We start from the raw sequence: 27,740 nt of genomic DNA, 5'->3' as shown, positions 1-27,740 counted from the left end.
TTTGCATCTTGAGAATGCCAGCATTCATTTTCATTTTTGAAGCTAGTTCTGAAGGCTGCAAAAAGAGGTTCAAAAGCATGTGGCCAACTCAGATCTCCAGAGGTTAAAGGGCAAGCGTTTCAGAATATCCTGTATAGCAAATATGGGCAAACTGCAACCCTCCAGATGTTGCTGGACTACAACTCCCACCATCACTGACCATTGGCTATGCTGGTTGGAGCCTATGGGAATTGTAGTTCAAGAACATCTGGAGGATTTCAAGTTCCCCATCTCTGCCCCCCTCTCCTTCAGATTAGATGGAGAACATAACCTATGCCAAAGAAGTGACAGTATGCACAATTACATGACATTTATGTGCTGCAAAATTAAGGTCTGCTTGATGCAAAATTTAGGTCACCTTGGAAGTGAGCGTGTGGGAGAGATGGGTGGGGAAGAAGGGAATCCAGCCATGAAACTAGATGTCCTTGCATGTGGACATTATAAAATCAGAGAACGTTCTCATTTGATCACATTGCTGCTGGAATGACTCTGTAAGGAAAAGCAAACAGCGGTGCAGAGGCTTCACATAGCGGCTCAGTGCGTACATCCTCTAAAAGTGTCATTAATCAGGAGAAATCTTGAAAGGAAAACATGACAAGCAAGTAATAAACAGCCAGGATCTGAGAGCACCCGATACTGATAAATTAACTTCAGGCAGAGGGAAATTTTGAGAAATCAGACAAGGGAAGGCTATTAGGTCATCTGTTATTTATTTTATTTTATTTATATACTGCTTATATTTAAATTTATTTATTTATTGCACTTGTATACCGCCCCATAGCCGAAGCTCTCTGGGCGGTTTACAGCAATCAATCAATCAAACTCTTAGTGGTATACAACATAAGTCAAAAATCAGATACCCAAACCCCACAATCGATAAAAAAAAACATCCTCTTTAGTATCAACACATAATGTAAACATTGCATATAAAATGAGAAGACATGATTCACTTCAAAAGATAATAATGCTGGGAAAAACAGAAGGGAGTAGAAAAAGAGGAAGGCCAAACAAGAGATGGATTGATTCCATAAAGGAAGCCACAGACCTGAACTTGCAGGATCTGATCAGGGTGGTTCCTGAAAGATGCTCTTGGAGGTCACTGATTCATAGGGTTGCCATAAGTCGAAATTGACTTGAAGACACATAACAACAACAAGAAATATGAGAAAAAAATCATAGCATAGTAGACTAAACAAAATATTCCCTATGTTTTGAGAAAAATAAAAGTAAAAGTAAGCTTATTTTTAAACATTATAGATTAAACAAAATCAGCTCATTTCTTAATTACAACGTAATACAAACAAAAACAATTAGAACAGCCAGCCCCCCCTTTATAACAGAATTTCATCTAACTACAGTTGAAAATAATAGTTATCATTTAGTTTATTCAAACATACCCTTATCAGATCCACACACTCGTGTTGAAATATATCAACATTCTAAACCAACCCACTCAAGCTTACTATTGTGTTGTTATGTGCCTTCAAGTCGATTACGACTTATGGCGACCCTATGAATCAGTGACCTCCAAGAGCATCTGCTGTGGACCACCCTGTTCAGATCTTGTAAGTTCAGGTCTGTGGCTTCCTTTATGGAATCAATCCATCTCTTGTTTGACCTTCCTCTTTTTCTACTCTCTTCTGTTTTTCCCAGCATTATTGTCTTTTCTAGTGAATCCTGTCTTCTCATTATGTGTCCAAATTATGATAACCCATATTTTATCATTTTAGCAACATGCTTTTCACCCAAAATGCATCAAGTTGCTCTGAAGCAGATCCAACCTGTATCTTTCATACCAGCTGGTCAGGCACATGCAGAGGAGACAAAGCTTTAGGCTGCATTGTATACACTCCACATATTTAAAGTGTTTTAAAAGCACATGATTTCCCCCAAATAATCCTGGGAGCTGTAGTTTGGTGAGGGTGCTAACAGTTCCCCGGGTCTTTTGGGGAGACGTCACACACTTTAAATGTGCTTTAAATGTATGGTGTGTGCATGCAACCTTAGATGACTGCGCATATTTCATGATGGAAAGTGAGATGGCACAAAGTGCCTTGCGGAAATGGTGGAGATGTGTCCCTGAGTAAAGACACAATCAGCAGACGTGATCCTCGTTTGCCTTCAGTGCCATCTGTGCAACGAGGCAGCAAAAGGGGACAGCTTGTTCCCAACCTTGCCTCATTAGGAGAGGGTGCTTGAATAGGCACATGCAGACGGGCGGCAGCATGCTGGACAGATGGAAAATTCACCGTGGCAAGAAGATGCTCATGCACAGGACCAACCTAATATTCAAGGTCAGGCGTGCAGTTGTTTTGGGCGGCGAACTTCAGTGGACACCATGGTAGGGTACATAGTGCTGCTGCTGCTTTCCATCACTGCTTCAGCATGGCCCTCCCCTTTCTTAAGGCAACACATGTGCATTGTGTTGTTGTTATGTGCCTTCAAGTCGATTACGACTTATGGCGACCCTATGAATCAGCGACCTCCAAGAGCATCTGTCATGAACCACCCTGTTCAGATCTTGTAAGTTCAGGTCTGTGGCTTCCTTGGTGGAATCAACCCATCTGTTGTTTGGCCTTCCTCTTTTTCTACTCCCTTCTGTTTTTCCCAGCATTATTGTCTTTTCTAATGAATTGTGTCTTCTAATGATGTGTCCAAAGTATGATAACCTCAGTTTCATCATTTTAGCTTCTAGTGAGAGTTCTGGTTTAATTTGTTCTGACACCCAATGATTTGTCTTTTTTCGCTGTCCATGGTATGCACAAAGTTCTCCTCCAACACCACATTTCAAATGAGTTGATTTTTCTCTTATCAGCTTTTTTCACTGTCCAACTTTCATATCCATACATAGAGATTGGGAATACCATGGTCTGAATGATCCTGACTTTAGTGTTCAGTGATACATCTTTGCATTTGAGGACCTTTTCTAGTTCTCTCACAGCTGCCCTCCCCAGTCCTAGCCTTCTTCTAATTTTTTTACTATTGTCTCCATTTTGGTTAATGACCGTACCAAGGTATTGTTAATCCTTGACAAGTTCAATGTCCTCATTGTCAACTTTAATTTTACATGAATCTTCTGTTGTCATTACTTTAGTCTTCTTGACATTCAACTATAGTCCTGCTTTTGTGCTTTCCTCTTTAACTTTCAATAGCATTTGTTTCAAATCATTACTGGTTTCTGCTAGTAGCATGGTATTGGTTGCATATCTTATTAATCTGTCTCCCTCCAATTTTCACACCTCCATCTTGGTCCAATCGCGCTTTCCATATGATATGTTCTGCATACAGATTAAACAAATGGGGTGATAAAACACACCCCTATCTCACACCCTTTCCAATTCGGAACCAATTGGTTTCTCCATATTCTGTCCTTACAGTAGCCTCTTGTGCAGAGTATAAGTTGCACATCAGGACAATCAGATGCTGTGGCACCCCCATTTCTTTTAAAGCATTCCATAGTTTTTCATGATCTACACAATCAAAGGCTTTGCTGTAATCTATAAAGCACAAAGCGATTTTCTTCTGAAATTCCTTGGTCCGTTATCCAACGTATGTTTGCGATATGATCTCTGGTGCCTCTTCCTTTTCTAAATCCAGCTTGGACATCTGGCATTTCTCACTCCATATATGGTAAGAGCTTTTATTGTAGAATGTTGAGCATTACTTTACTTGCATGGGATATTAAAGCAATAGTTCGATAATTACTGCATTCCCATGGATCCCATTTCTTTGGAATTGGGATGTATATGGAATGCTTCCAGTCTGTGGGCCATTGTTTAGTTTTCCATATTTCTTTACACATTTTTGTCAAAATTTGGATGGATTCAGTCTCAGTAGCTTGTAGCAACTCTTTTGGTATGCCATCTGTTCCTGGTGATTTGTTTCTTCCAAGTATTTTAAGAGCAGCTTCCACCTCAAATTCTAATATTTCTGATTCTTCATTATATGGTTCCTCTGTGAATGAATTTGTCATCCTGGCATCTCTTTTATAGAGTTCTTCAGTGTATTGCTTCCATCTTCCTTTTATTTCATCTCGGTCAGTCAGTGTGTTCCCCTGTTGATTATTCAACACCCCTACTCTTGGTTCAAATTTCCCTTTCATTTCTCTAATCTTTCAGAATAAGGCTCTTGTTCTACCTTTTTTGTTGTCCTATTTCTATACAATATATACAATATATGCAATCAGCAGCAGCAGAGGCTCCCATGTTCTAGAAGGGACAGGCAGTTTTCTGCGTAAAATTGGCATACATGAATAATAGGTTGGAGTGGCTTTCCTGTAGCACAGGGTCTGGAGTGCTGCAGTCACTCAAGGTGGGTGCCACAGGCTGACAGCCTCAGGCTGATGCCTGGGCCCCACTGACATGAAAGGGCTCAGTGCTGACTCTGCAGCTGCTTCTCGTCACTCTGGCCACTCTCTTCTTTACAATGGCAGAAAGGAGGAACGTCCACAGCTCCTCACTCACTTACCTTCTCAGGTAGGCAATGCTCCTCTTCTTCATTAGGAACAGGAAGCTGCCTTACACCAAGTCCAACCATTGGTCTATCTAGCTCAGAAGTGTTCAGTACCAGGGTTCTGGAACCTCAGGCCTGGGGGCTCAATGTGTCTCTCCTGACCTCTTTGTGTGGCCCTACCCAGGCTATGCCATCTCCTTCCTTCCTTTCCCCACACCACACCCCCTGCCAGCCTCACTTTGCACCCTCCTTGAGTGGTTTGGCCTGGCTGGAATGTGCCCTTTTTCAGCATCTGGAGGGCCGCAGGTTCCGAATCCATGATCCTCCAGATGTTGTTGGACTATAACTCCCATCATCCCTGGCAATTAAGCCAGGTTGGATGGGGCTGATAGGAGCAGATGTCTAACAACCTCTGGAGAGCTCCATGTTGGGGAAGGCTATCTGAAGTCACCCATGCAACTTTCTCTCACTGGCAACTGTGGAAAGTGGGACCAGTGTGGCCGGCTGCTTGCTTCTTCTCTCCTTCATGGGCGTCTTTGAGGGTAGCTGTTCCCTAAGTGAGTGCCACCATTGACTTGTGAATGTGTAGTGAGAAGTAAAGTAATTATATACAGGTTCCTCTGAGCCCAAAGCAATTGGACCATTAGGAGGCTGCTTGTTGCCCCTCTGCATAATTCACCCAGAACGACAGCAGAGCTCACAGTTTAGTAGTAGAACAGGCAAGAGACCCATCAGATGATTTCAATATAAGACAGCTTTGTGTATTTGTTGCTCTGTGCTTGCCTTCTTTCAGTCATCCTCTAGGGGGAGTAGAGGAGGCACCTTGCTGCTTTTCTGCAGGAGTAGTAGTTCTGAGTTGTCCTTTTTCCAGTCACCCCTGGGAAGGAGGGAGATGGGGACAGATCGTAAATCTGCTGCTTCTCTATACTGGGCACTGCTGTTCAGCCTTGGGTCCCCAGATGTTCTTGGACTACAACTCCCATCATCCCCAGCCAGCTTAGCCAAGGGATCATCAAGGGATCAAGGTGGGATCATTGGAGTTGTAATCCAACAACATCTGGGGAGCCAAGGTTGAAGAACACTGCCATTGGGTGTGGCTGGATCATTCCATCATTTCTGGTAGAGAGATAAAGCAGAATGGCCCATTCTCAGAGGAGGCTGCTCGCTGCTTCTCTGCATGAATAGCTGCTCTAGCCTTGCCTCCTTGCAGCCAAGAGACACACCCAGATGAATGACTTATGCATACATACACAGGGTAGCGGTAACTGATTCCCCTCCCCATCTGTTAAAGTGTTCCTCTGCTATCAATTTGGAGGGGGCGGGATCTGGGCCTCATCTATCAGAAATCTAGGGAATATTCTTCAAAGGTCTCTGGAGTAAGCTATCTGAATATACTGCCCCATGCACTAGGTGTTATAGCTGAGGCATGTGAGAGCACTTCCAAGGCTAGAGGATGGTTGGAACAGTCAAGCTTGTGCTAACACAATGGTTGTGTGAGTCGGCCGCTGATTCTCCGGCATTCCTTAGAAATGGTCTTGCTCAATAGGCTCCATTTCTACCAAACTGGAATGTGAGCCTACAGGAATCCTAAATGGCTTTGGGTCTTCTTACAGCTGGTGAAGACAGTAGAGCTGGATCCTGCGAAGAACTACATCTTTGGCTTCCATCCCCATGGGATCCTGGTGGCTGGCGCATTTCTTAATTTCTGCACAGAGGCAACAGGGTTTTCCAAGATCTTCCCAGGACTGACCCCTTATATGATGATGCTAAACGTCTGGTTCAGAGTCCCTTTCTTTCGCGACTATTTGATGAGTGGAGGTAAGGAAAGCTGAAGTGCACAGGAAGGTTTTTATAAGCCAGGAATAGGTACAGGGGAGAAATTTGATTCAGTTCACATTTAAAGCCAAATTTATCAAATCTGTACTTTCCGAAACAATTTGAGAACTGAAACACAGTCGCCCTTCAAAATTTGCACTTATTTGAGTTTTGCGATTCAGTTCTCCAACCAAGCAATATTTACAAAAATGCATCTATTAGGGGAAAGCGTGTACAAAATGAATACATTGGTGATAACACGAAAATGCATTATATTAGGAGAAACCGCTTGCAAAAATCTGTGTATTAGTCAAAACTGCATACAAGAATGTGTTTACTAGGAGAAATTTGCACTAAAATGCTGAATAATTTTCATGAGGATTTTTAAAAAAAAGAAATTGCAAATTGTGGCATAAATATGGAGAACTGAATTTAAGACTGGAAAAATTAGAAACTGGGAGAACTGGAATGGATAGATCATTCCATCCCTAGCCAGCACCTGGCTGGTGGAGAAAGAGAGGCTGTACTTTTCAAGCTCCACCCAGCAAAGCGCAGATGTGGTAGGTGTGGCCATCCAGATGCTGCTGGGCTCCAATTCCCATCAGCCCTGGCCTCCAGCCGGCGTAGCCAATCATCAGGGGAGAAGGGATTGGTAGCCCACCAATAACTGGAGAGCCGCAGCAATCCTACCCGTCCAGTAAAACCACCTCTGAAAGTAGGAAATCAAGGCCCCTTCAGGGCTGGTTTTTTCATTAGGCAAACTGAGGCAATTGCCTGCGGTGGGGGTGGGTGCTGGGGTGGCAAATTTGCATCCCATTCCACTGCTAGACTGTACACATGTTATGCCTAAAGATTTTTGCAATATGTTGGAGGAGAGCTTTGCGCATATCATGGACTGCGAAAAAGACGAATAATTGGGTGTTAGAACAAATTAAACCAGAACTGTCACTAGAAGCTAAAATGATGAAACTGAGGTTATCATACTTTGGACACATAATTGAGAAGACCTGATTCACTAGAAAAGACAATAATGCTGGGAAAAACAGAAGGGAGTAGAAAAAGAGGAAGGCCAAACAAGAGATGGACTGATTCCATAAAGGAAGCCACAGACCTGAACTTAGAAGATCTGAACAGGGTGGTTCATGACAGATGCTCTTGGAGGTCACTGATTCATAGGGTCGCCATAAGTCATAAGCGACTTGAAGGCACATAACAACAACAACATTCATTAATAGGGGAAGGCAATGGTAAATCACCTCTGAATACCGCTTACCATGAAAACCCTATTCATAGGGTCGCCATAAGTTGGGATCGACTTGGAAGCAGTCCATTTTTTACCCATTCATTAATACTATTGGGTTGTAGCCAACTAAGTTTTACCCAGAGCACACCCACTGAAATTAATTGGCCTAATTTAGTAGTGCCCATTAATATCAATGGGTCTATTCTGAGTCTAATACTGAATGCGGCTCTATTATCATCATCATCAACAACAATTATTATTACTGTTGTTATTATTACATTTGTCAGTCGCTTTATCTTAAAAAACCTCTCTGCAACTCAACAAGATAAAAAAACAATTAAAACCAGAAAAATTAAAACAATGAACAATACAAAATGCATAAAATGTTGATCCCATAATATATTCATAAGTAAAAGTCCTACCCACGCTACTAAAAGAAGAGAACAGCAGAGGAAGGGGGTGTAGTGCAGTGTCAGAGCATCTGTTTTGCATGCAGAAGGACCCAAGTTCAGCCCCTGGCATCTCCAGATAAGGCTGCAAATGCCCCCTGAAATCCTGGAGAGCTGCTGCCAGTCAGTGTAGACAATACTGAGCTAGATGGACCAATGGTCTGGCTCGGGATAAGGCAGCTTCCTATCTAATTACCAAAGGCCTGGGTGAACAGGCAGGTCTTACATAGCCTGGTGCCTAAAGACTGCCAATATTGTTGTTCGATAGTTTATAGCTCAGGGTGTTTGTTCTCACACATCCTGCATTTCACACTCAGGTTTAATCCCATCGGACAAGGAAACGGCATCGTACATTCTACGGAAGCCAGGAGGTGGGAACGTCCTCATCATCGCTGTAGGAGGAGCACAAGAAGCTCTGGACGCCCGCCCAGGGGCTTTTACGCTGCTGCTGGCAAACCGGAAGGGGTTTGTTCGGCTGGCCATAAAGAATGGGTGAGTCGTGGCCCTCTGTCTGGCAGAAGACCATGTTGTCCAAACAGAGTGCAAAATACTAACTCTTGCGCAGTGGCTGCCCACAAATGGGAAGTACTACTGCAAGCCTACATGCTTTGATTTGGATTCCTGAATTGAGGAGGGGGTTGGACTTGATGGCCTTATAGGCCCCTTCCAACTCTACTATTCTATGATTCTATGACTGGTGCTCCATCAAGTCAAGCACAGCCTGTCAATCCACTAGGGTCTGGGCAAATCTGCTTCCTGCCTCGGATTGCAAAAACAGTGTTGTCATCTGGCAAGTCAGTCTAGGGCAGGGCTGGGGAAGCTCAGCAGCCTCCAGGCTTCTTTACCTGGCCCTTGGAACTCTCTCCAGGCCACTCCCACTCCCCAGGCCACACCCCTCACTGGCTCTGCTCTGTACCTCCGAATGGTTTTGCCTGACTGATGTTATGCTGAGATTTAAGACTTAGTAAAATAAGAAAAGCTACTTTATTTACAGACATGCATAGCAGATAGGAAAGGTGTACCTAGTTCTAACTAACTAACTAAGCTGGAGGTGCAATGCCTGGACTTGGGCATCGCCCTCATGGCTCAGGAGAGAGAGCAAAGAAAAAGATGTCTCTTCTCTCTTCTGACAGTTGAAGAAGAAGAAAACAGGAAGGAGGGTCAGAAGTGAGGTCAGCTTCCCTGAGAATATCAGTTTACATACCATATGCTCAGAGGCACGTTACCAAATTCTTCCAAGCTACACAGCAAGAGGATTGGACTGTGAAAGACCAACCCAAATTGTGTTTGCATTTTGACAGATTTGTAGGGCAGTACAATATCTCAGAGAGGAGGTCAGGTCTCTTGCTCCCCTGGTGCATTCACTAGAGCTACCCAATTTACCTGCTTTTTAAAGTTGGATAGAAATGTCTGTGGGCTATAATTATGTTCTTAAACTGCAAGGTTTTTTGCCTATTAGTGAATTATAATTGTATTTTGCAGAATTAAGTGCATGCAGTAAACATTAAGCAGTAGCTACACTTCAGCTTGGTAGAAATTGTACTGAGAGTCTGGTATAAGAAAAATAACAAACTAAGTTTGTTGTAGGAAATATATTTCGATAGAAAAGAACCACATCTGACTAACTAGATAGGAGATGCTGCAGGAGAGATGTCTGTTGCACCTGTCTCCTCCTCGGGGAGTCATGCTGGCAAGAAGACCAAAGGAAGACTGAAATCAGAGAAGGAGCAAGAAGGGAGATTTGTTTCCTCTGAGGATATCAGTTTACACCTGGAAGGAAAGGTGAGCTTAGGTGAGAGTGGATAGAACAGTCTAAGAATTTAGGAGGACTTCTCTCTACCTCTCTACCTCCCATGTAGCATGCAGTCCCCTCCCAGGCTCCAACATGAGCTGCACTGTCACATTTCCAACACCTCCGACAGTGTCCCCTTCTGAGCGGGATCCACGATGCTGAGACACAGGTGCAATTAACTCTTGTTTTATTAAAGTAATGGATACATCAAAAGCAGTGCGCTTCATAAGAATCTCTATGCTAGCTCACTAGAGTTCCCTAACTACACTCTAGACATGCTCTGCAGCGTGTGAATAAAGTTGACTCAGCAGCGTAAACTGGAAAGCTGCAGTCTTAAGTAGGGAAAGTCTTTGATCGTAATCTCTGACTCCTGCGCAAGTCCAACCTCTGTCCTGTCCGTTTCTCACAGCGTCATGAGCGGGGTGACGGGGGGCGGGCGGGCACACCTCAGTTTCCTGCTGTGCCCCTTCCAGATGGTGTCTCCAGGCTTCAAAGGCATCCTTGATGGCCAACAACTCCTTTTCCCACACGGTGTAGTTTTGTTCTGAGTCGGTTAGCTTCCTCGAGAAGTAGGCACACAGTTTTAGCCCCCCTCCTCTCTGGGCTGGTTGCAAAAGGACACCCCCGATCGCGACGTCTGAGGCCTCAGTCTCTACCATAAAAGGTAGCATGGGATCTACATGCTGTAAAATGGGCTCGGTAGCAAATTTCTGTTTCAGCCTCTCGAAGGCTTCCTGAGCAGCTTCTGTCCAACGGAACGGCCCCGAGCCCTTCAGACAATCAGTGAGAGGTGCCGTCTGCCTTGAATAATTAGCTATGAAACAATGGTAGTAATTTGCAAATCCCAAGAAGTGCTGCAAATCCTTCTTTGCCTTGGGGGGCTGCCAAGTGAGCACGCATTGGACCTTCCTGGGGTCCATCTCCACTCCTGCTGGGGAAATCCGGTACCCCAGAAAGTCTAGTGTGGTCTGATGAAAGCCACATTTTTCTAACTTAGCGTAAAGGCAGTGCTCCCGCAGGTTTTGCAACACTGCGCGCACATGTGTGTAGTGCTCCTCAAGGGAGTTTGAGTATATCAAGATATCGTCCAGATACACAATCATAAAATGGTCCACAAAGTCTCTGAAGATGTCATTCATGAAATTCTGGAAGACTCCTGGAGCGCTGGACAATCCATAGGTATTCATACTGCCCATAGCGGGTCTTGAAGGCAGTTTCCACTCATCCCCTCCCTTATCTGCACCAAGTTATAAGCCCCTCTCAAGTCCAGTTTTGTGTAGATTTTTGTGGATTGTAGCCGCTCCAGCATCTCTTTGATGACCGGCAGGGGGTAGCTGTTGGGGATCATGATCTGATTGAGGGCTAGCAGCCTCCGAACCAAGATGGGAGAACTGGAGTGCTTGGTCTTAGAGGAGAGCATTGATATAGTGAGCATAACGGAGACCTGGTGGAATGGAGAAAACCAGTGGGATACGGTTATTCCTGGATATAAACTATATCGGAAGGACAGGGCAGGACATATTGGTGGCGGAGTCGCTCTATACGTGAAAGAAGGCATTGAATCCAGCAAGCTCGAAACCCCAAAAGAGGCGGACTCCTCCACAGAATCGTTGTGGGTGGTGATACCATGCCCCAGGAGAGACTTAATACTGGGAACGATCTATCATCCCCCTGATCAAAATGCTCAGGGAGACCTTGAGATGAGATATGAAATTGAGGAAGCATCCAAACTAGGAAATGTGGTAGTAATGGGTGACTTCAACTACCCGGACATAGACTGGCCGCATATGTGTTCCAGTCATGACAAAGAAGCAAAGTTTCTAGATATTCTAAATGACTATTCCCTAGACCAGTTGGTCATGGAACCGACCAGAGGGATGGCAACCCTGGACTTAATCCTCAGTGGGGACCGGGACCTGGTGTGAGATGTAAGTGTTGTTGAACCGATTGGGAGCAGTGACCACAGTGCTATTAAATTAAACATACATGTAAATGGCCAATTGCCAAGAAAATCCAACACGATCACATTTGACTTCAAAAGAGGAAACTTCACAAAAATGAGGGGATTGGTAAAAAGAAAGCTGAAAAACAAAGTCCAGAGGGTCACATCACTCGAAAATGCTTGGAAGTTGTTTAAAAACACTATATTAGAAGCTCAACTGGAGTGCATACCGCAGATCAGAAAAGGTACCGCCAGGGCCAAGAAGATGCCAGCATGGTTAACGAGCAAAGTCAAGGAAGCTCTCAGAGGCAAAAAGTCTTCCTTCAGAAAATGGAAGTCTTGTCCGAATGAAGAAAATCAAAAAGAACACAAAGTCTGGCAAAAGAAATGCAAGAAGACAATAAGGGATGCCAAAAAAGAATTTGAGGAGCACATTGCTAAGAACATAAAAACCAACAACAAAAAATTCTATCAATACATTCAAAGCAGGAGACCATCTAGGGAGGCGATTGGACCCTTGGATGATAAGGGAGTCAAAGGTGTACTAAAGAACGATAAGGAGATTGCAGAGAAGCTAAATGAATTCTTTGCATCTGTCTTCACAGTGGGAGATATAGGGCAGATCCCTGAACCTGAACTAACATTTGCAGGAAGGGATTCTGAGGAACTGAGACAAATAGTGGTAACGAGAGAGGAAGTTCTAGGCTTAATGGACAATATAAAAACTGACAAATCACCGGGCCCGGATGGCATCCACCCAAGAGTTCTCAAAGAACTCAAATGTGAAATTGCTGATCTGCTAACTAAAATATGTAACTTGTCCCTCGGGTCCTCCTCCGTGCCTGAGGACTGGAAAGTGGCAAATGTAACACCAATCTTCAAAAAGGGATCCAGAGGGGATCCCGGAAATTACAGGCCAGTTAGCTTAACTTCTGTCCCTGGAAAACTGGTAGAAAGTATTATTAAAGCTAGATTAACTAAGCACATAGAAGAACAAGCCTTGCTGAGGCAGAGCCAGCATGTCTTCTGCATGGGAAAGTCCTGTCTCAGTAACCTATTAGAATTCTTTGAGAGTGTCAACAAGCATATAGATAGAGGTGATCCAGTGGACATAGTGTACTTAGACTTTCAAAAAGCATTTGACAAGGTACCTCACCAAAGACTTCTGAGGATGCTTAGCAGTCATGGAATAAGAGGAGAGGTCCTCTTGTGGATAAGGAATTGGTTAAGAAACAGAAAGCAGAGAGTAGGAATCAACGGACAGTTCTCCCAATGGAGGGCTGTAGAAAGTGGAGTCCCTCAAGGATCGGTATTGGGACCTGTACTTTTCAACTTGATCATTAATGACCTAGAATTAGGAGTGAGCAGTGAAGTGGCCAAGTTTGCTGACGACACGAAATTGTTCAGGGCTGTTAAAACAAAAAGGGATTGCGAAGAGCTCCAAAAAGACCTCTCCAAACTGAGTGAATGGGCGGAAAAATGGCAAATGCAATTCAATATAAACAAGTGTAAAATTATGCATATTGGAGCAAAAAATCTGAATTTGCCTATTCCAACAGAATCTTCCAGCATTCAGCTTCATTCAGCTCCTCTGAGTTCTAGTGTTCTGAGAGAGGGAGAAAAACTTCTCTCTATCCATTCTTTGCATGCCATGCATAATTTTATGAATGTCTATCATGTCACCTCTCACTTGTCTTCTCTCGAAAGTGCCGCAAATGCTGCAACCTTCCCTCACAGGGAGTCACTCCATCCCCCTTGGTTGCCCTTTCCCGAACCTTCTGAACTCTTGGCTTGCTCTCTACCATGCTTCAGCAACAGCGCTGCAGAGGGACAGGAGGTGGTATCGCAGCTGCTAACTTGGCAAGTGTCAGGAGACAAAATGGACCAATAGGGTTCCACCTGGCCCTGACTGGGGTCCTGGCTCCTCCACTGCAGCATCTCATTACCCAAGCATTGAGAGTCTTGTCTGTCCTCACTCACCTGTTGACTAGTCTGCCGGTTTGGCTACCTGCCTTGTTGTTTCCAGCTTTTCTTAAGACAAGCAAAAGTAGGGGGTGAATATTTAAAGATTATCTGATGAGTACATGACATTAGAATCCACACTGAGATAAGTCTGGGTTCAAACTCACTTCAGCTGTTGAAAGCATCCTCTGGCATTGCCCTCCCGTGTGGTTGCAATTGCATGGAGTTTGGAGGTTAGGAATGAGTCTCCTTGCCCCAGCCCTACCATCGCATTCCCCTCCAGCACTCGCCATCCTTGTGTGGCACTCAGGAAAGGGTCCAAATCATGGAGAAAACCTGCACACAAACAGCAGGCTTTACATTCCGGATCTTCTCCCCCATGCATGAGGTTAGGGTTCGAACATTATAATAATGCTGCCCCCCTTGGCTCCTACCGGGAGAAAGGGCGGGATATAAATCTAATAATAAATAAATAAATAAATATTACAGTCAATACACCAGAAATACAATAAATGAATATTTATTTATTTATTTAAAATATTTCTATCCCACCCTTCTACCCTATAATAGGGCACTCAGGGTGGCTTACAAAAATAAAATCAGACATGTACATAATAAAATTGTAAACAGTAAAATCACAAAAACATTAAAATAAATTAAAATACATAAAATAACTATCACTGAGCAATCAAGGAGAGCTACCCATTGCCACTTGTACTTTTTGCAAATACACCCGCGAGTGTTTCTCCTTCTCCACTCCTTTGGACAACAGGCTCTACTTTTTACACCATTTCCCCACATGTAGCAGTGCCTCTGTGGTTTATGCAACTGAGTGTCCCTGTAAAAAACTTTCCATAGGACAAACTTAGGGGCCCCTTAAAAAACGCATTGGTGAGCACTATTCGTAACAATATTTGTAACAGAGTGGGCACTCTGTTGGTGACCCATTTTCAGACACGGAGATGTGCTCCCAGAGATTTGGTTTTTTGGGTCATAGAAAATGTACAATGTGCCAATGTGCCAATTATTGAAAAGGGAACTTTTTTGGATCCTCCAGCTCAGGAGTGTACCCCCCCCCACAGATTTAAATGAAGATTTAGGAATAGCTCCTTTGCTATAGTCTGTCCTATTACATGCACTTTTGTATTTTTCCTTTGGTTCCAATGAAGATTTCAGATAATTGCCTTGTTGCATTTTTTACCATACATTTCAGCTGTTTTTGTTGTTATGTGCCTTCAAGTCGATTACGACTTATGGCGACACTATGAACCAGCTACCTCCAATAGCATCTCTCATGGACCACCCTGTTCAGATCTTGTAAGTTCAGGTCTGTGGCTTCCTTTATGGAATCAATCCACCTCTTGTTTGGCCTTCCTCTTTTTCTACTTCCTTCTGTTTTTCCCAGCATGATTGTCTTTTCTAGTGAATCATGTCTTCTCATTATGTGTCCAAAGTATGATAACCTCAGTTTCATCATTTAGCTTCTAGTGATAGTTCTGGTTTAATTTGTTCTAACCCACAATTATTTGTCTTTTTTGCAGTCCATGGTATGCGCATAACTCTCCTCCAACACCACATTTCAAATGAGTGGATTTTTTCTCTTATCCACTTTTTTCACTGTCCAGCTTTCACATCCATACATAGAGATTGGGAATACCATGGTCTGAATGATCCTGACTTTAGTGTTCAGTGATACATCTTTGCATTTGAGGACCTTTTCTAGTTCTCTCATAGCTGCCCTCCCCAGTCCTAGCCTTCTTCTGATTTCTTGACTATTGTCTCCATTTTGGTTAATGACTGTGCCGACAAGTTCAATGTCCTCATTGTCAACTTTAAAGTTACGTAAATCTTCTGTTGTCATTACTTTAGTCTTCTTGGCGTTCAGCTGTAGTCCTGCTTTGGTGCTTTCCTCTTTAACTTTCATCAGCATTCGTTTCAAATCATTACTGGTTTCTGCTAGTAGTATGGTATCGTCTGCATATCTGAAATTATTGATATTTCTCCCTCCACTTTTCACACTTCCTTCATCTTGGTCCAGTCCTGCTTTCCATATGATACGTTCTGTGTATAGATTAAACAAGTAGGGTGATAAAATACACCCCTATCTCACACCCTTTCCGATGGGGAACCAATCAGTTTCTCCATATTCTGTCCTTACAGTAGCATCTTGTTCAGAGTATAGGTTGCGCTTCAGGACAGATACTTTTGCTACATCACTTCTCACTATTAAAGCAACCCCTTTTCAGCTAGTGCCACCTGCATGGGTGTTTGAATCTGCCTTTAAGAAGTAGTTACTCTCACTGAAATCAGCATTGTGTACCTTTTAGAATTCAGAAACCACCCTGCTTTCATTAACTGGCTACACTCACACAAGTGGGTGTGCTCTTTATCTTCCTTATGTTAAGAACCAGCAGTTTCTAAGTATTTAGTTTGTTACATTGATGAGATATCAGCTTGTTATTTGCACAAGGTGTTCCGAGCCATCTGCTGTAATCATCTTTCCTACCCCAGTCTGCGTCTGTGTTGGATTTGCTTTTTAATATGTTCTTAAACCTTTTTTTAAAAAAAATGTTTTTAATCTTAGAAGATGTTTTGAAAGCTTTTTTGTAAGAAACATTTTTGAAGATGTTTTGTTTTAATGTGTTTTAAGCAGAGCTTGGAAAAGTTACTTTTTTTAAACTACAACTCCCATCAGCCTCAGCCAGCATGGGCACTGGATTGGGCTGATGGGAGTTGTAGTTCAAAAAAGTAACTTTTCCAAGCTCTGGTTTTAAGGTTTGTTTTTATGATGTTTTAAAGTTTGTAGTGCTTTTGTTTGCTGCCCTGGGCTCCTGCCGGGAGGAAGGGCAGGATATAAATCAAATAATAAATAAATAAATACATTTTAATAGTGTTTATATATATATATGTTTGCAGATTGACCTTGACAAAGGGTTGTACCAACACCTGAAACGCTTTGGGCTGCAATAAAAACTTCTCACTTTTTACTCTCTGCTCTTTGCTGGTTTGGAATCTTGAGGGTCCCCCTCTGTGTTGCTGGAGCCATCTGTGAATGCCTGCAAATCCTTGGAGATGATGATGGTGGTACATTATTGAGATAATATTTGGACACCACCCAGGGCAGCATTATGACTTTCGTGGGCCCTAGGCACTTTTGCCTTCGTGGGCCCCTCCCACCATAATAATAATAATAATAATAATAATAATAATAATAATAATAATAATAATAATAATTTATTTTTAGGCCGCCTATTTGGCCGAATGAACGGCCACTCTAGGCGGCGTACATAAAATTAAATACACATATAAATACAATTATAACATCAGTCTTTAATTATCAAACCCACCCACATCTGTACGCTATAAAACTAAAATTACCCAGGAATCATATATGCCCGCTGAAACAGCCAAGTTTTCAATCTTTGGCAGAAACCTACCAGGGAGGGGGTATGCCGAAGATCATATGGCAGAGAGTTCCAGAGGGTGGGAGCCACAATCGAGAATGCCCCCTCTTTGGTCCGCACCAGCCTAACTGTTCTAACTGGTGGGACCGAGAGAAGGTCTTGTGAGGCTGATCTCGTCAGGCGGCCTATTTGGTGATGCTGGAGGCGTTCCATTAGATAAACTGGACCAAAACCGTGTAGGGCTTTAAAGGTTAACACCAACACCTTGAATTGGGCTCGGTAAACAACTGGTAACCAGTGCAGATCTTCTAGCACTGGGGTGATATGATCACGGCGGCAGCTGTTCTTATTTTTGATATAACTTTAAATAATTCAACATTTTATTTTATTTTCTGTTTTAGGCAAAATTTAATAGATTTTCTTGGGCCCTAAAAATTTCATTTTCTTCTGATGTGAGAGAAAAATTAAAAGATTTTCTTCGACCCTAAATGTTCATTTTTCCCCTTTTGATTTTAAAAGAAATTAAAACATTTTCGTTGGCCCCTAAAAGTATCATGGGCCCTAGGCACTGTGCCTACTGTGCCTAATGGGCAAGTCGGCCCTGACACCACCTCTGGTTGAGCCTCCGTCCTCCCCTCCTTGAGAGGAGGCGCAAATGGTGGTGGGTTGGGCAACAAGGGAGGGCTGCAGAGAGGAAAAGGGGCTGGCTTGTCAGACAGTGTTTCTTTAGTTGTAGCTGGAACTACAAGGGCAGAGCTGTCCCTGCCGAAAGTGCTGAAACCTTCTCCTGTTTCAGCTCCTTCCTGCTGCAGCCCCACTGGGCCCCTCCCCAGGATCCTAGAATTTTCCTCCTCCTCCGTGGGATTACTTCAGGAACGCTCCATGGGGCCCATGACAATGCTGTGGGGGGGGGGAGAAGGAGGAGGAGGGGAGGCGACAGGGTGAATGGGAAGGCTGCACCAGCTTGTTGGAAGTGGGGCAAGAGCAACTCCTGTGTTGTTCTTTTCTTTATGCTCCAGAAGGGAGATAGAGTTCGGGTTCTCCAGATGGATAGGCTTGATTACCTTTACCTGCGATGCTCTGACTGACTTCCTTCTGTTGTTAGATTGATATGTCTTAAGGAAGCTTATCTGCCCCTCCTCCTTCCGCCCTTTCCTCTCTTCTCTTCTTGGACCGTCCGAGAGAGAGGAGACACCTTTGTCTCTGCTCTCTCCCTCCTCAGCCATGAGTGCAACTCCCAAACCTGGGCATTGCGCTTCCAACTTAGTTAGTTAGAACTAGGTATGCCTTTCTATCTACTGTGTATTTCTATAAATAAAGTTGCTTTTCTTATTTTACTAAGTCTTAAGTCTCAGTGATCTCAATGCAGGGTAAAAGCTTGCTTTCTTAGGTAAATGCACAAACACGCTGGCACACTCGCATTGCTGTTACTCTTCGCTGTGCTGCTTAAACAAATTTAGCACCAGCAACAAGGCTGAATGCAGAAATAACTGGTCTGTTAAGACTGATAGTTATAAGAATAAAGAAACATAAGGTTTATTACTACAAAGAGATAGCCATACACGCTGAAGCAGGCATGCTGCCTGCACTCAGGGAGCCATTACTAACTAACTGAGAACAGAGGCAGGAAAAGAAGGGAGGAAGGGGAGGAGCAAAGCCCACAAAAACAACAAACCCTTTAGAGGAGGAAGCAGCAGAGGGAAGAAGAGATTGCCTTTCTGTCTATTGCCCCCCACTGGTTCAGGTCACTTGTAACATGCATTGGAGCTTTACTCCCAACAGGTTTAAGTGCTAGGACATCTTCTGGCATATTAATGATAGAGCATCTTCCTTCTTTCCATACCTCTGCCCCCCCTTGCAGAACCCCACTTGTCCCTGTATTTTCCTTTGGAGAGAATGAGGTGTTTGATCAAGTTGAAAACCCCAAAGGTGGCTGGCTGAGGCGGATGCAAGACCGCTTGCAAAAGATCATGGGAATCTCCCTTCCTCTCTTCCATGCCAGGGGGATCTTCCAGTACAGTATTGGGTTCATTCCATATCGGCGACCAATCTACACTGTGGGTAAGTCTGCTCTTGATAACTGGCCCTTTGCATTTATTTATTTATTTATTACATTTGTGTTCCACCTTTCCTCCAAGGTGCTCCAGGCAGCGTACAAACATGGTTCTCCCCCGCCTGACTTTATCCTCACACCAACCCTGTGGGGTAGGTTAGGCTGATAAGCAGTGACTGGCTCAAGGTCACCCAGCGAGCTTCATGGCCAAGTGGGGATTTGAACCCTGGTGTCCAGGTCTCAGTCTGACACTCTAACCCATTACACCACACTGGTGTTGGAATTCTAAACCACGGCAAGGCACACACATAGCCAGCAGAGGGAGTCCCGTCTCTGTGAACACTTCTGCACTATGTTTGCATATGGTGGGGGCTTCTGTAAGGGGCTGATGCCCCCACTGCCATCTTGGGTGATGGCAGTCATGAGCGCTATTGGCACACATCATTCACGTAGGTGATGGGAGAGGTAGGTGGGGGGGTGCGGGCCCAGTCATGCCTGGCACCGGCCCTGATTTCATGTATTTCACCATTCATATTCCACTTACTTTTCCATGTTAGAAGTGGGGCAAGAGCAACTCCTGTCTGGGTTCTTTTGTATTCCAGAAGGGAGATAGAGTTAGGGTCCTCCAGCTGGCCAGGCTTGCCTACCTTTACGTGTGCTCTTCTCTGCCTAACTTCCTTCTGTTGTAAACTGATATGCTCAGGGAAGCTGACCTACCCCTCCTTCCTTTGTCTTCTTCTTCGACTGTCCGAGGAGAGAGGAGACATCTCTCTCCTGAGCCATGAGAGTGATACCCGAGTCTGGACATTGCGCCTCCAACTTAGTTAGAACTAGGTATGCCTTTCCTATCTATGATGTATTTCTATAAATAAAGTAGCTTTTCTTATTTTACTAAATCTTAAGTCTCAGTGATCTCAATGCAGGGTAAAAGCCTGCTACTTAGGTAAATATACACACTGGTGCACGCACAGCTCAGACCACTGAATCACTCTGCATACATATTTCTATAACATTCCACACAGTAAATAAAAATGAGGTTGAAGAGTAAAGAAAATCAGTTAGGTCCCCATAAGAACATAAGAACATAAGAAGAGCCTGCTGGATCAGGCCAGTGGCCCATCTAGTCCAGCATCCTGTTCTCACAGTGGCCAACCAGGTGCCTGGGGGAAGCCCGCAAGCAGGACCCGAGTGCAAGAACACTCTCCCCTCCTGAGGCTTCCGGCAACTGGTTTTCAGAAGCATGCTGCCTCTGACTAGGGTGGCACAGCACAGCCATCATGGCTAGTAGCCATTGATAGCCCTGTCCTCCATGGATTTGTCTAATCTTCTTTTAAAGCCATCCAAGCTGGTGGCCATTACTGCGTCTTGTGGGAGCAAATTCCATAGTTTAACTATGCACTGAGTAAAGAAGTACTTCCTTTTGTCTGTCCTGAATCTTCCAACATTCAGCTTCTTTGAATGTCCACGAGTTCTAGTATTATGAGAGAGGGAGAAGAACTTTTCTCTATCCACTTTCTCAATGCCATGCATAATTTTATACACTTCTATCATGTCTCCTCTGACCCACCTTTTCTCTAAACTAAAAAGCCCCAAATGCTGCAACCTTTCCTCGTAAGGGAATCGCTCCATCCACTTGATCATTCTGGTTGCCCTCTTCTGAACCTTTTCCAACTCTATAATATCCTTTTTGAGATGAGGCGACCAGAACTGTACACAGTATTCCAAATGCGGCCGCACCATAGATTTATACAATGGCATTATGATATCGGCTGTTTTATTTTCAATACCTTTCCTAATTATTGCTAGCATGGTATTTGTCTTTTTCACAGCTGCCACACACTGGGTCGACATTTTCATCGTGCTGTCCACTACAACCCCGAGGTCTCTCTCCTGGTCGGTCACCGCCAGTTCAGTCCCCATGAGCGTATATGTGAAATTAAGATTTTTTGCTCCAATATGCATAATTTTACACTTGTTTATATTGAATTGCATTTGCCATTTTTCTGCCCATTCACTCAGTTTGGAGAGGTCTTTTTGGAGCTCTTCGCAATCCCTTTTTGTTTTAACAACCCTGAACAATTTCGTGTCGTCAGCAAACTTGGCCACTTCACTGCTCACTCCTAATTCTAGGTCATTAATGAACAAGTTGAAAAGTACAGGTCCCAATACCGATCCTTGAGGGACTCCACTTTCTACAGCCCTCCATTGGGAGAACTGTCCGTTTATTCCTACTCTCTGCTTTCTGCTTCTTAACCAATTCCGTATCCACAAGAGGGCCTCTCCTCTTATTCTACGACTGCTAAGCTTCCTCAGAAGTCTTTGGTGAGGTACCTTGTCAAAAGCTTTTTGAAAGTCTAAGTACACTATGTCCACTGGATCACCTCTATCTATATGGTTGTTGACAGTCTCAAAGAATTCTAATAGGTTACTGAGACAGGACTTTCCCTTGCAGAAGCCATGCTGGCTCTGCTTCAGCAAGGCTTGTTCTTCTATGTGCTTAGTTAATCTAGCTTTAATAATAGTTTTGTTGTGCTGCAGCCAACTCAGAAGGGACAGGAAGGGGGGAGACATGAGTTTCAGGCACCTCCACAGCCAGAAGAAGCAGAGTTGGGGATTGTTGTGTCTGAGCAGGATCGTGCGGGAGGGGGGCAGCCTGCTCTCCAGCCAGTTTCCACGAGTAACGCCCTTTCTGAGGAACCGAGCGCACCGCCCCCAGTTGATGCAGAGGACTTGTGGGGGGAAGCTTCAGAGTCAGTGCCAGCTCCTCCTTTACCAAGCAGTTCCCAGGAGGATTCCAGTGTGGCACCGCCCCCTGACCTCGAGCCCGTTGCTTGGGAGCAGGTGTCTTCAGATGAGCTGTTGGATGCGCGTCCCCTGTCTCCTTGTTTCCGTCGCCGCAAGAAACGGACAGGGCAAAGACAGGAATTACGAAGGAGTCAGAGATTATGTTCGAAAATTCCCTATATAAGCCTGCCGCTCCCAGTGGGGGGTCGTTGAGTCAACTTCCTTCACACGCTGCACAGCATGTCTAGAGTATAGTTAGGGAATCTAGTGAGTTAGCATAGGGTTTCCTATGAAGCACAATGCCTTTGATGTATCCATTACTCTAATAAAACGAGATTTACTTGCACAAACACTCCAGCCTCATTCTTTCGGCTCTGGACAGGACAACTTTCTACCAGTTTTCCAGGGACAGAAGTTAAGCTAACTGGCCTGTAATTTCCGGAATCCCCTCTGGATCCCTTTTTGAATATTGGTGTTACATTTGCCACTTTCCAGTCCTCAGGCACGGAGGAGGACCCGAGGGACAAGTTACATATTTTAGTTAGCAGATCAGCAATTTCACATTTGAGTTCTTTGAGAACTCTCGGGTGGATGCCATCCAGGCCTGGTGATTTGTCAGTTTTTATATTGTCCATTAAGCCTAGAACTTCCTCTCTCGTTACCACTCTCATTACCCAATCCAGTACAAAGTAGGAATGCATCCTCAAAATCGAGAACATTTCAACCTGCACTGGATTGTGGCTTCTGTGGGTTCCCCTCTCCCCCGCAAAGTGATTCCTAACTTGATATACACCAGAATGTCAGAATAATTAACAAAAAGGCTGAAAGTAGTTTTTACTTTGGGACTTTAATAAAATATTCAACAGGAAAGTAGGATTGGCTAGGAGGGAGAGCCAGGTACGTTGATACATAGAACAGAGACAGAATTTAAGACTCAATCTCTGTAAACATAACAGTGACTGTAAAACATACGGTGGGTATTAGTCCCTGCCAGAAGGATATATTAGCACACAGGCCACCTTCCCAAACAATCAGGGACCCTTTTTCCATAAGCAAGCACCAGATCATTTATTACTTGCATGGATTTTTCTGCCGTTGAACACTGAGAGAGCATTTATATGACAGGTTTTATGGTGGCAAACAAACTGTAATCTGAATAAGCCCAAATAATTTCAGTCACTCCTTGACAGGCTAATTTAAAAAGGAAGTAAAGCCACCCTCTCTGACAGGATTTGACAGACAGTGATTACCGGTAATTGTTTTACAGCTTGTTTGGATCCTGTCAGTGGTTTTATGCACTTTCCCCAACCTCTCTGGCAGAGGACACTTAATGAGAGAGAGCAAGTCGGCCTGACAGACAATAACAGCCTGTCATAGTCTGACAAACACAATTAGCATAGAGTTTCAGAGGGAAGGCAGATAAGTCATAGCTGTATTCCCCATCTAGCCTCAAAGCCAGATAGTTTGGGATAGTGAAATCTAAAGCTTCTCTGTAGTAGCCATTGCAGGTCAACATTAGTTTTCCCAAATTGGTGCCCCTGGATGATTTGGGGAAAAGCCAAGGTTCCGTGGTAGAATATATGCTGCGCATGCAGGTGAACGTATGGAGGGCAGTGCTTGATCAGGCCAAAGGGGAACCATCTTGTCCAGCATCCTGTTCTCCCAGTGACCAACCAGATGCCTCTTTTGGGAAGCTGCCAAGCGGGACCCAAGCACAACAGCGCTCTGCCTTCCCGCAGTTTCCAGCAACTGGTATCTAGACAGAGCTTGGAAAAGTTACTTTTTTGAACTACAACTCCCACCAGCCCAATCCAGTGGCCATGCTGGCTGGGGCTTATGGGAGTTGTAGTTCAAAAAAGTAACTTTTCCAAGCTCTGTATCTAGAAGCATACTGCCTTCGACTGTGGAGGAAGAAAAGGTTCAGTCCCTGGCATTGCCAGGTAGGCCTTGGAATGTCCCCTGTCTGAAACCCTGGAGTAGCACTGCCGGTCAGTGCAGACGATATTGAGCTCGATGGGCGAATGGTCTGCACAGTGTGGAAGGGCAGCTTCCTACATTCCTATGACTCCAACTCCCGTCATCCCTGACCCTTGGCCATGCTGGCTGGGGCTGAAGGGAGCTGGAGTCCCTAACATCTGGATGGTACCATGTTGGGAATGCCAATTAATGCAAAAGAACCAGTCTGTTGTTGTTGTTGTTATGTGCCTTCAAGTCGATTTCGACTTATGGCAACCCTATAAATCAGTGACCTCCAATAGCATCTGTCATGAGCCACCCTGTTCAGATCAAGTAAGTTCAGGTCTGTGGTTTCCTTTACGGAATCAATCCATCTCTTGTTTGGCCTTCCTCTTTTTCTACTCCCTGCTGTTTTTCCCAGCATTATTGTCTTTTCTAGTCAGGGCCGGCTCCAGGAATGCCGGGGCCCTTGGGCATCAGCTTGCCCTGGGCCCCAGTGTGTGTGTGCGTTTGCGTTTGCGTTCGCACACGTGCACGCACAGCCCCCCCACCTACCTGTCTGCTCTTTTACCATTGCCCTTAACGAAGATGGCGGCCGTGGTTTCCCTAAGGGGATGAAGCCACCACTGCCATCTTTGTTGATGGCACACATATGTGCTACGCATGCGCATCTCTCCCATCAACTAAGATGGTGGCAGGGGCTTCAGTACCTTAGGGAAACTGCAGCCGCCATCTTCGTTAAGGGCAACGATAAGAGACAGCAGACAGGTAAGTGGAGAGACGTGGGGGGGGCGTGGATCACAGAAGGGGAGCGGAGGGGCGGCTGAGGGGCCCCCTGTAGCTCCAGGGGCCGTCGGGCCAGTTCCCAACCTGGCCGCCCTTTAGAACCAGCCCTGTTTCTAGTGAATCATGTCTTCTCATTATGTGTCCAAAGTATGATACGCTCAGTTTCAGCATTTTAGCTTCTAGTGATAGTTCTGGTTTGATTTGTTCCAACACCCAATTGTTTGTTTTTTTCACAGTCCATGGCATCTGCAAAACTCTTCTCCAACACCACATTTCTAATGAGTTGATTTTGCTCTTATCCACTTTTTTCACTGTCCAACTTTCACATCCATACATAGAGATCGGAAGTACCATGGTCTGAATGATCCTGACTTTAGTGTTCAGTGATGCATCTTTGCATTTGAGGACCTTTTCTAGTCCTCTCACAGCTGCCCTCCCTAGTCCTAGTCTTCTTCTGGTTTGTTGACTATTGTCTCCATTCTGGTTAATGACTGTGCCAAAGTATTGTTAATCCTTCACAAGTTCAACTGGGTCATTTTTGTTATTTATTTATTAAATTTATACCCCACCTTTCCTCCCAAAAGGAGCTCAGGGCATCAAACGAAAGCACGAACAGGACTTTGAAAATTCTTAAAAATGAAAGACTTCAAAACATATTAAAACAAAACGTCTTTGAAAAAGCATGAAAGCAAAGCATCTGAAAAACGTCTTGGGAAAACAACTCTGAACACATCTTAAAAAGGGATTCCAGCACAGACACAGAGATTCTTCTTAAACAGGCTTCCCTGGCAGAGCTGCTAAGACAGGCCTGCAATAGGGTTTCTCTCAGGCCAGGGAACATGTGCAGTGGGACTCTGTCATGCCTGGCCATTGGCCATTCTGGCTGGGGCTGATGGGAGATATCTAGAGGGTGACAGATACCATTTCCCCATACCTTCGGCAAAGGAAAGCGAAGGAAGGTGGGCGGTGGAGGGGGTGGTGTAGATTGTGCTGATCAGTGCAGCAATTCATTCGCTGCACTTGAACACAGCACCCCTGTGCTTCCCTGCCCCAGCTCCACATCATTGATTGCTGATGGCGGGAGGTGGGAAAATTCCCCACATCACACCATGGGTAGGGATGGGGAAGAAATGCAATTCAGTTCACATTTAAACCCCAAATGATCAAATCTGCACTTACCAAAAGAAAATGGGAATGGCCACCCTTCGAAATTTGCACTTACCCGAATTTTCCAATGCAGCTCTCCAACCAAGCAGTGTTTATGACAGTGCATATATTAGGGAAATGTGTGCATGCAGTGAATATATCGAGACAACCAAAACTGACAGCTTGTTCCATCCCTAACCATGGGTAAGAAAAACTATACGCTAGGTAAAGAAAGAAGCAACGAAACCATGAGCCCATTGACGTTTCCACGTCTCCTGTATATGAAGTTTGGCTCAGATGGATATAATATGACTGTCTGCGTCTGTGCTGGATTTGCTTTTTAAGATGGTTTTAAAGACGTTTTGTTCTAATCTGTTTGAAAGTCTTTTGTTTTTAAGATGTTTTAAAGTGCTTTTAGTGTTTTTGTTTGCCACCCTGGGCTCCTTCTGGGAGGAAGGGTGGGATATAAATTTATATAAATAGGTAACACAGTGAGTAACTGACATGGCACTTTGCAGAGAGAGAGGGTGGGATCCAGTTGCTTGTGAGACCACTGACCCTGATCCAGCAGGCCCTTCTCGTGCCCTTACATTTGTGAAACATTTTGTTGCATCTTAACGACTACTTGCCTTCTTTCCCTCTCCACCTACCTGCAGTTGGAAAACCCATTAATGTTGAGAAAAACAACAACCCCAGCGACGAAGAGGTGGACACGTTACACAAAAAGTACGTGGAAGAGCTGTGCAAGCTGTTTGAAGAGCACAAGCTGAAGTACAATGTTCCAGAGGACAAGCATCTTTCTTTCATTTGAAACAAGGAAGCTGCTCAACCCTATTCCCTCACTGACACCGCGTTGGATCCAAAGAACTGCAAGGGGAACGTAGCCACTGACGTGGTTCTGCAAACGCACTGGCACAAGAAGTTGTGCAATTCTGGATTAAGCATCTTCTCTAGCAGCCTTCATGATTTCTTCATGGGCAACACAGTGTGCAAGGGAAGGACACCTCTGGATACAGTTTCGCTTTTTTCACCCAATACTGTAGCACTGGGGTCACCAATGTGGTGACCATGGGTACCACTGCTCCCACTAGTACCTCCTGTGGTGCTCTCAGTTTAATATCCCCTCCAAAATCCACAATGCACAAGAGGCTGTTTGCTCTTCCAGCTCAGTTCCTGTTTGCAAGGTTCAGCCTCTCCTTACATGCTCTCGTGGGTGCCATTTTGTGTTATGCCACTCCCCCATGGCAGCCATTTTGTGACTGGCACCCACAGCACTTTACCAAAAGTGCAAGTGTGTCCACTGGCCAAAAAAGGTTGCCAACCCCTGCTCTAACATGATGCGAAGAATAGTCCTCATGTGTGCAGAAGGGCTCCTTTGAATCCAACTTACTGGTTTTGAAGGTTGGGGCATGCATTAGAATGTCTGGGAAATGTTAGTTTTGGGGAGGAGGCGGCAACATGTATTTGCACATGGCAACATGTATTTGCACATGGAACAGACAGAGACAAGAACTGCAAGAGTCCACGCTAAGGATGGTCAGGAAAGAGACGAAAGAAGGACATTTAACAGGATCAGATTACCCAGAGTGAATGTCTTTCCTGACCCGCAGGCCCAAACCCCGTCAATATTTATAAAACATCATTGATTTCAGATTGGGTTACGATAAACATTTTCAGAATAAGAGCATTTATCTCTGCTTTTACACACTGATGTAACAAAATGATCAGACAGCTATGCTAAATGTCAGTTGAGGGGGAGGAAAGGGAAATCACTCCACAGTCTTCATTATGTCTACTTTATATTTTTAATAAAATCATTTTAAAGCAAATAGATGGTTTACACTCCGGTTTCATGAGCTGCAGTTTCTTGCATGGTGCCATGTACTCTTGATTGCTGCCTATCACTCCAGGGAGGAC

The 27,740-nt window shown here is 44.4% G+C and overlaps 1 protein-coding gene across 1 annotated transcript in view; it reads left to right on the top strand.

Annotated features, from left to right (window-relative positions):
* MOGAT2 (monoacylglycerol O-acyltransferase 2) overlaps positions 1 to 26,634 on the top strand; it is a 50,065-nt gene extending 23,431 nt beyond the window's left edge. The window contains exons 3-6 of the mRNA XM_061629638.1: positions 6,105 to 6,309; positions 8,316 to 8,490; positions 18,960 to 19,159; positions 26,480 to 26,634. Of these exons, the coding sequence (XP_061485622.1) occupies positions 6,105 to 6,309; positions 8,316 to 8,490; positions 18,960 to 19,159; positions 26,480 to 26,634 (735 nt within the window). The remainder of the gene's footprint in view (positions 1 to 6,104; positions 6,310 to 8,315; positions 8,491 to 18,959; positions 19,160 to 26,479) is intronic.
* Positions 26,635 to 27,740: the final 1,106 nt, after the last annotated feature.

The sequence above is a fragment of the Rhineura floridana genome, chromosome 5, assembly GCF_030035675.1.
Source record: "Rhineura floridana isolate rRhiFlo1 chromosome 5, rRhiFlo1.hap2, whole genome shotgun sequence".
NCBI lineage: Eukaryota > Metazoa > Chordata > Lepidosauria > Squamata > Rhineuridae > Rhineura > Rhineura floridana.
This window is presented reverse-complemented; position numbering and strand designations above follow the sequence as displayed.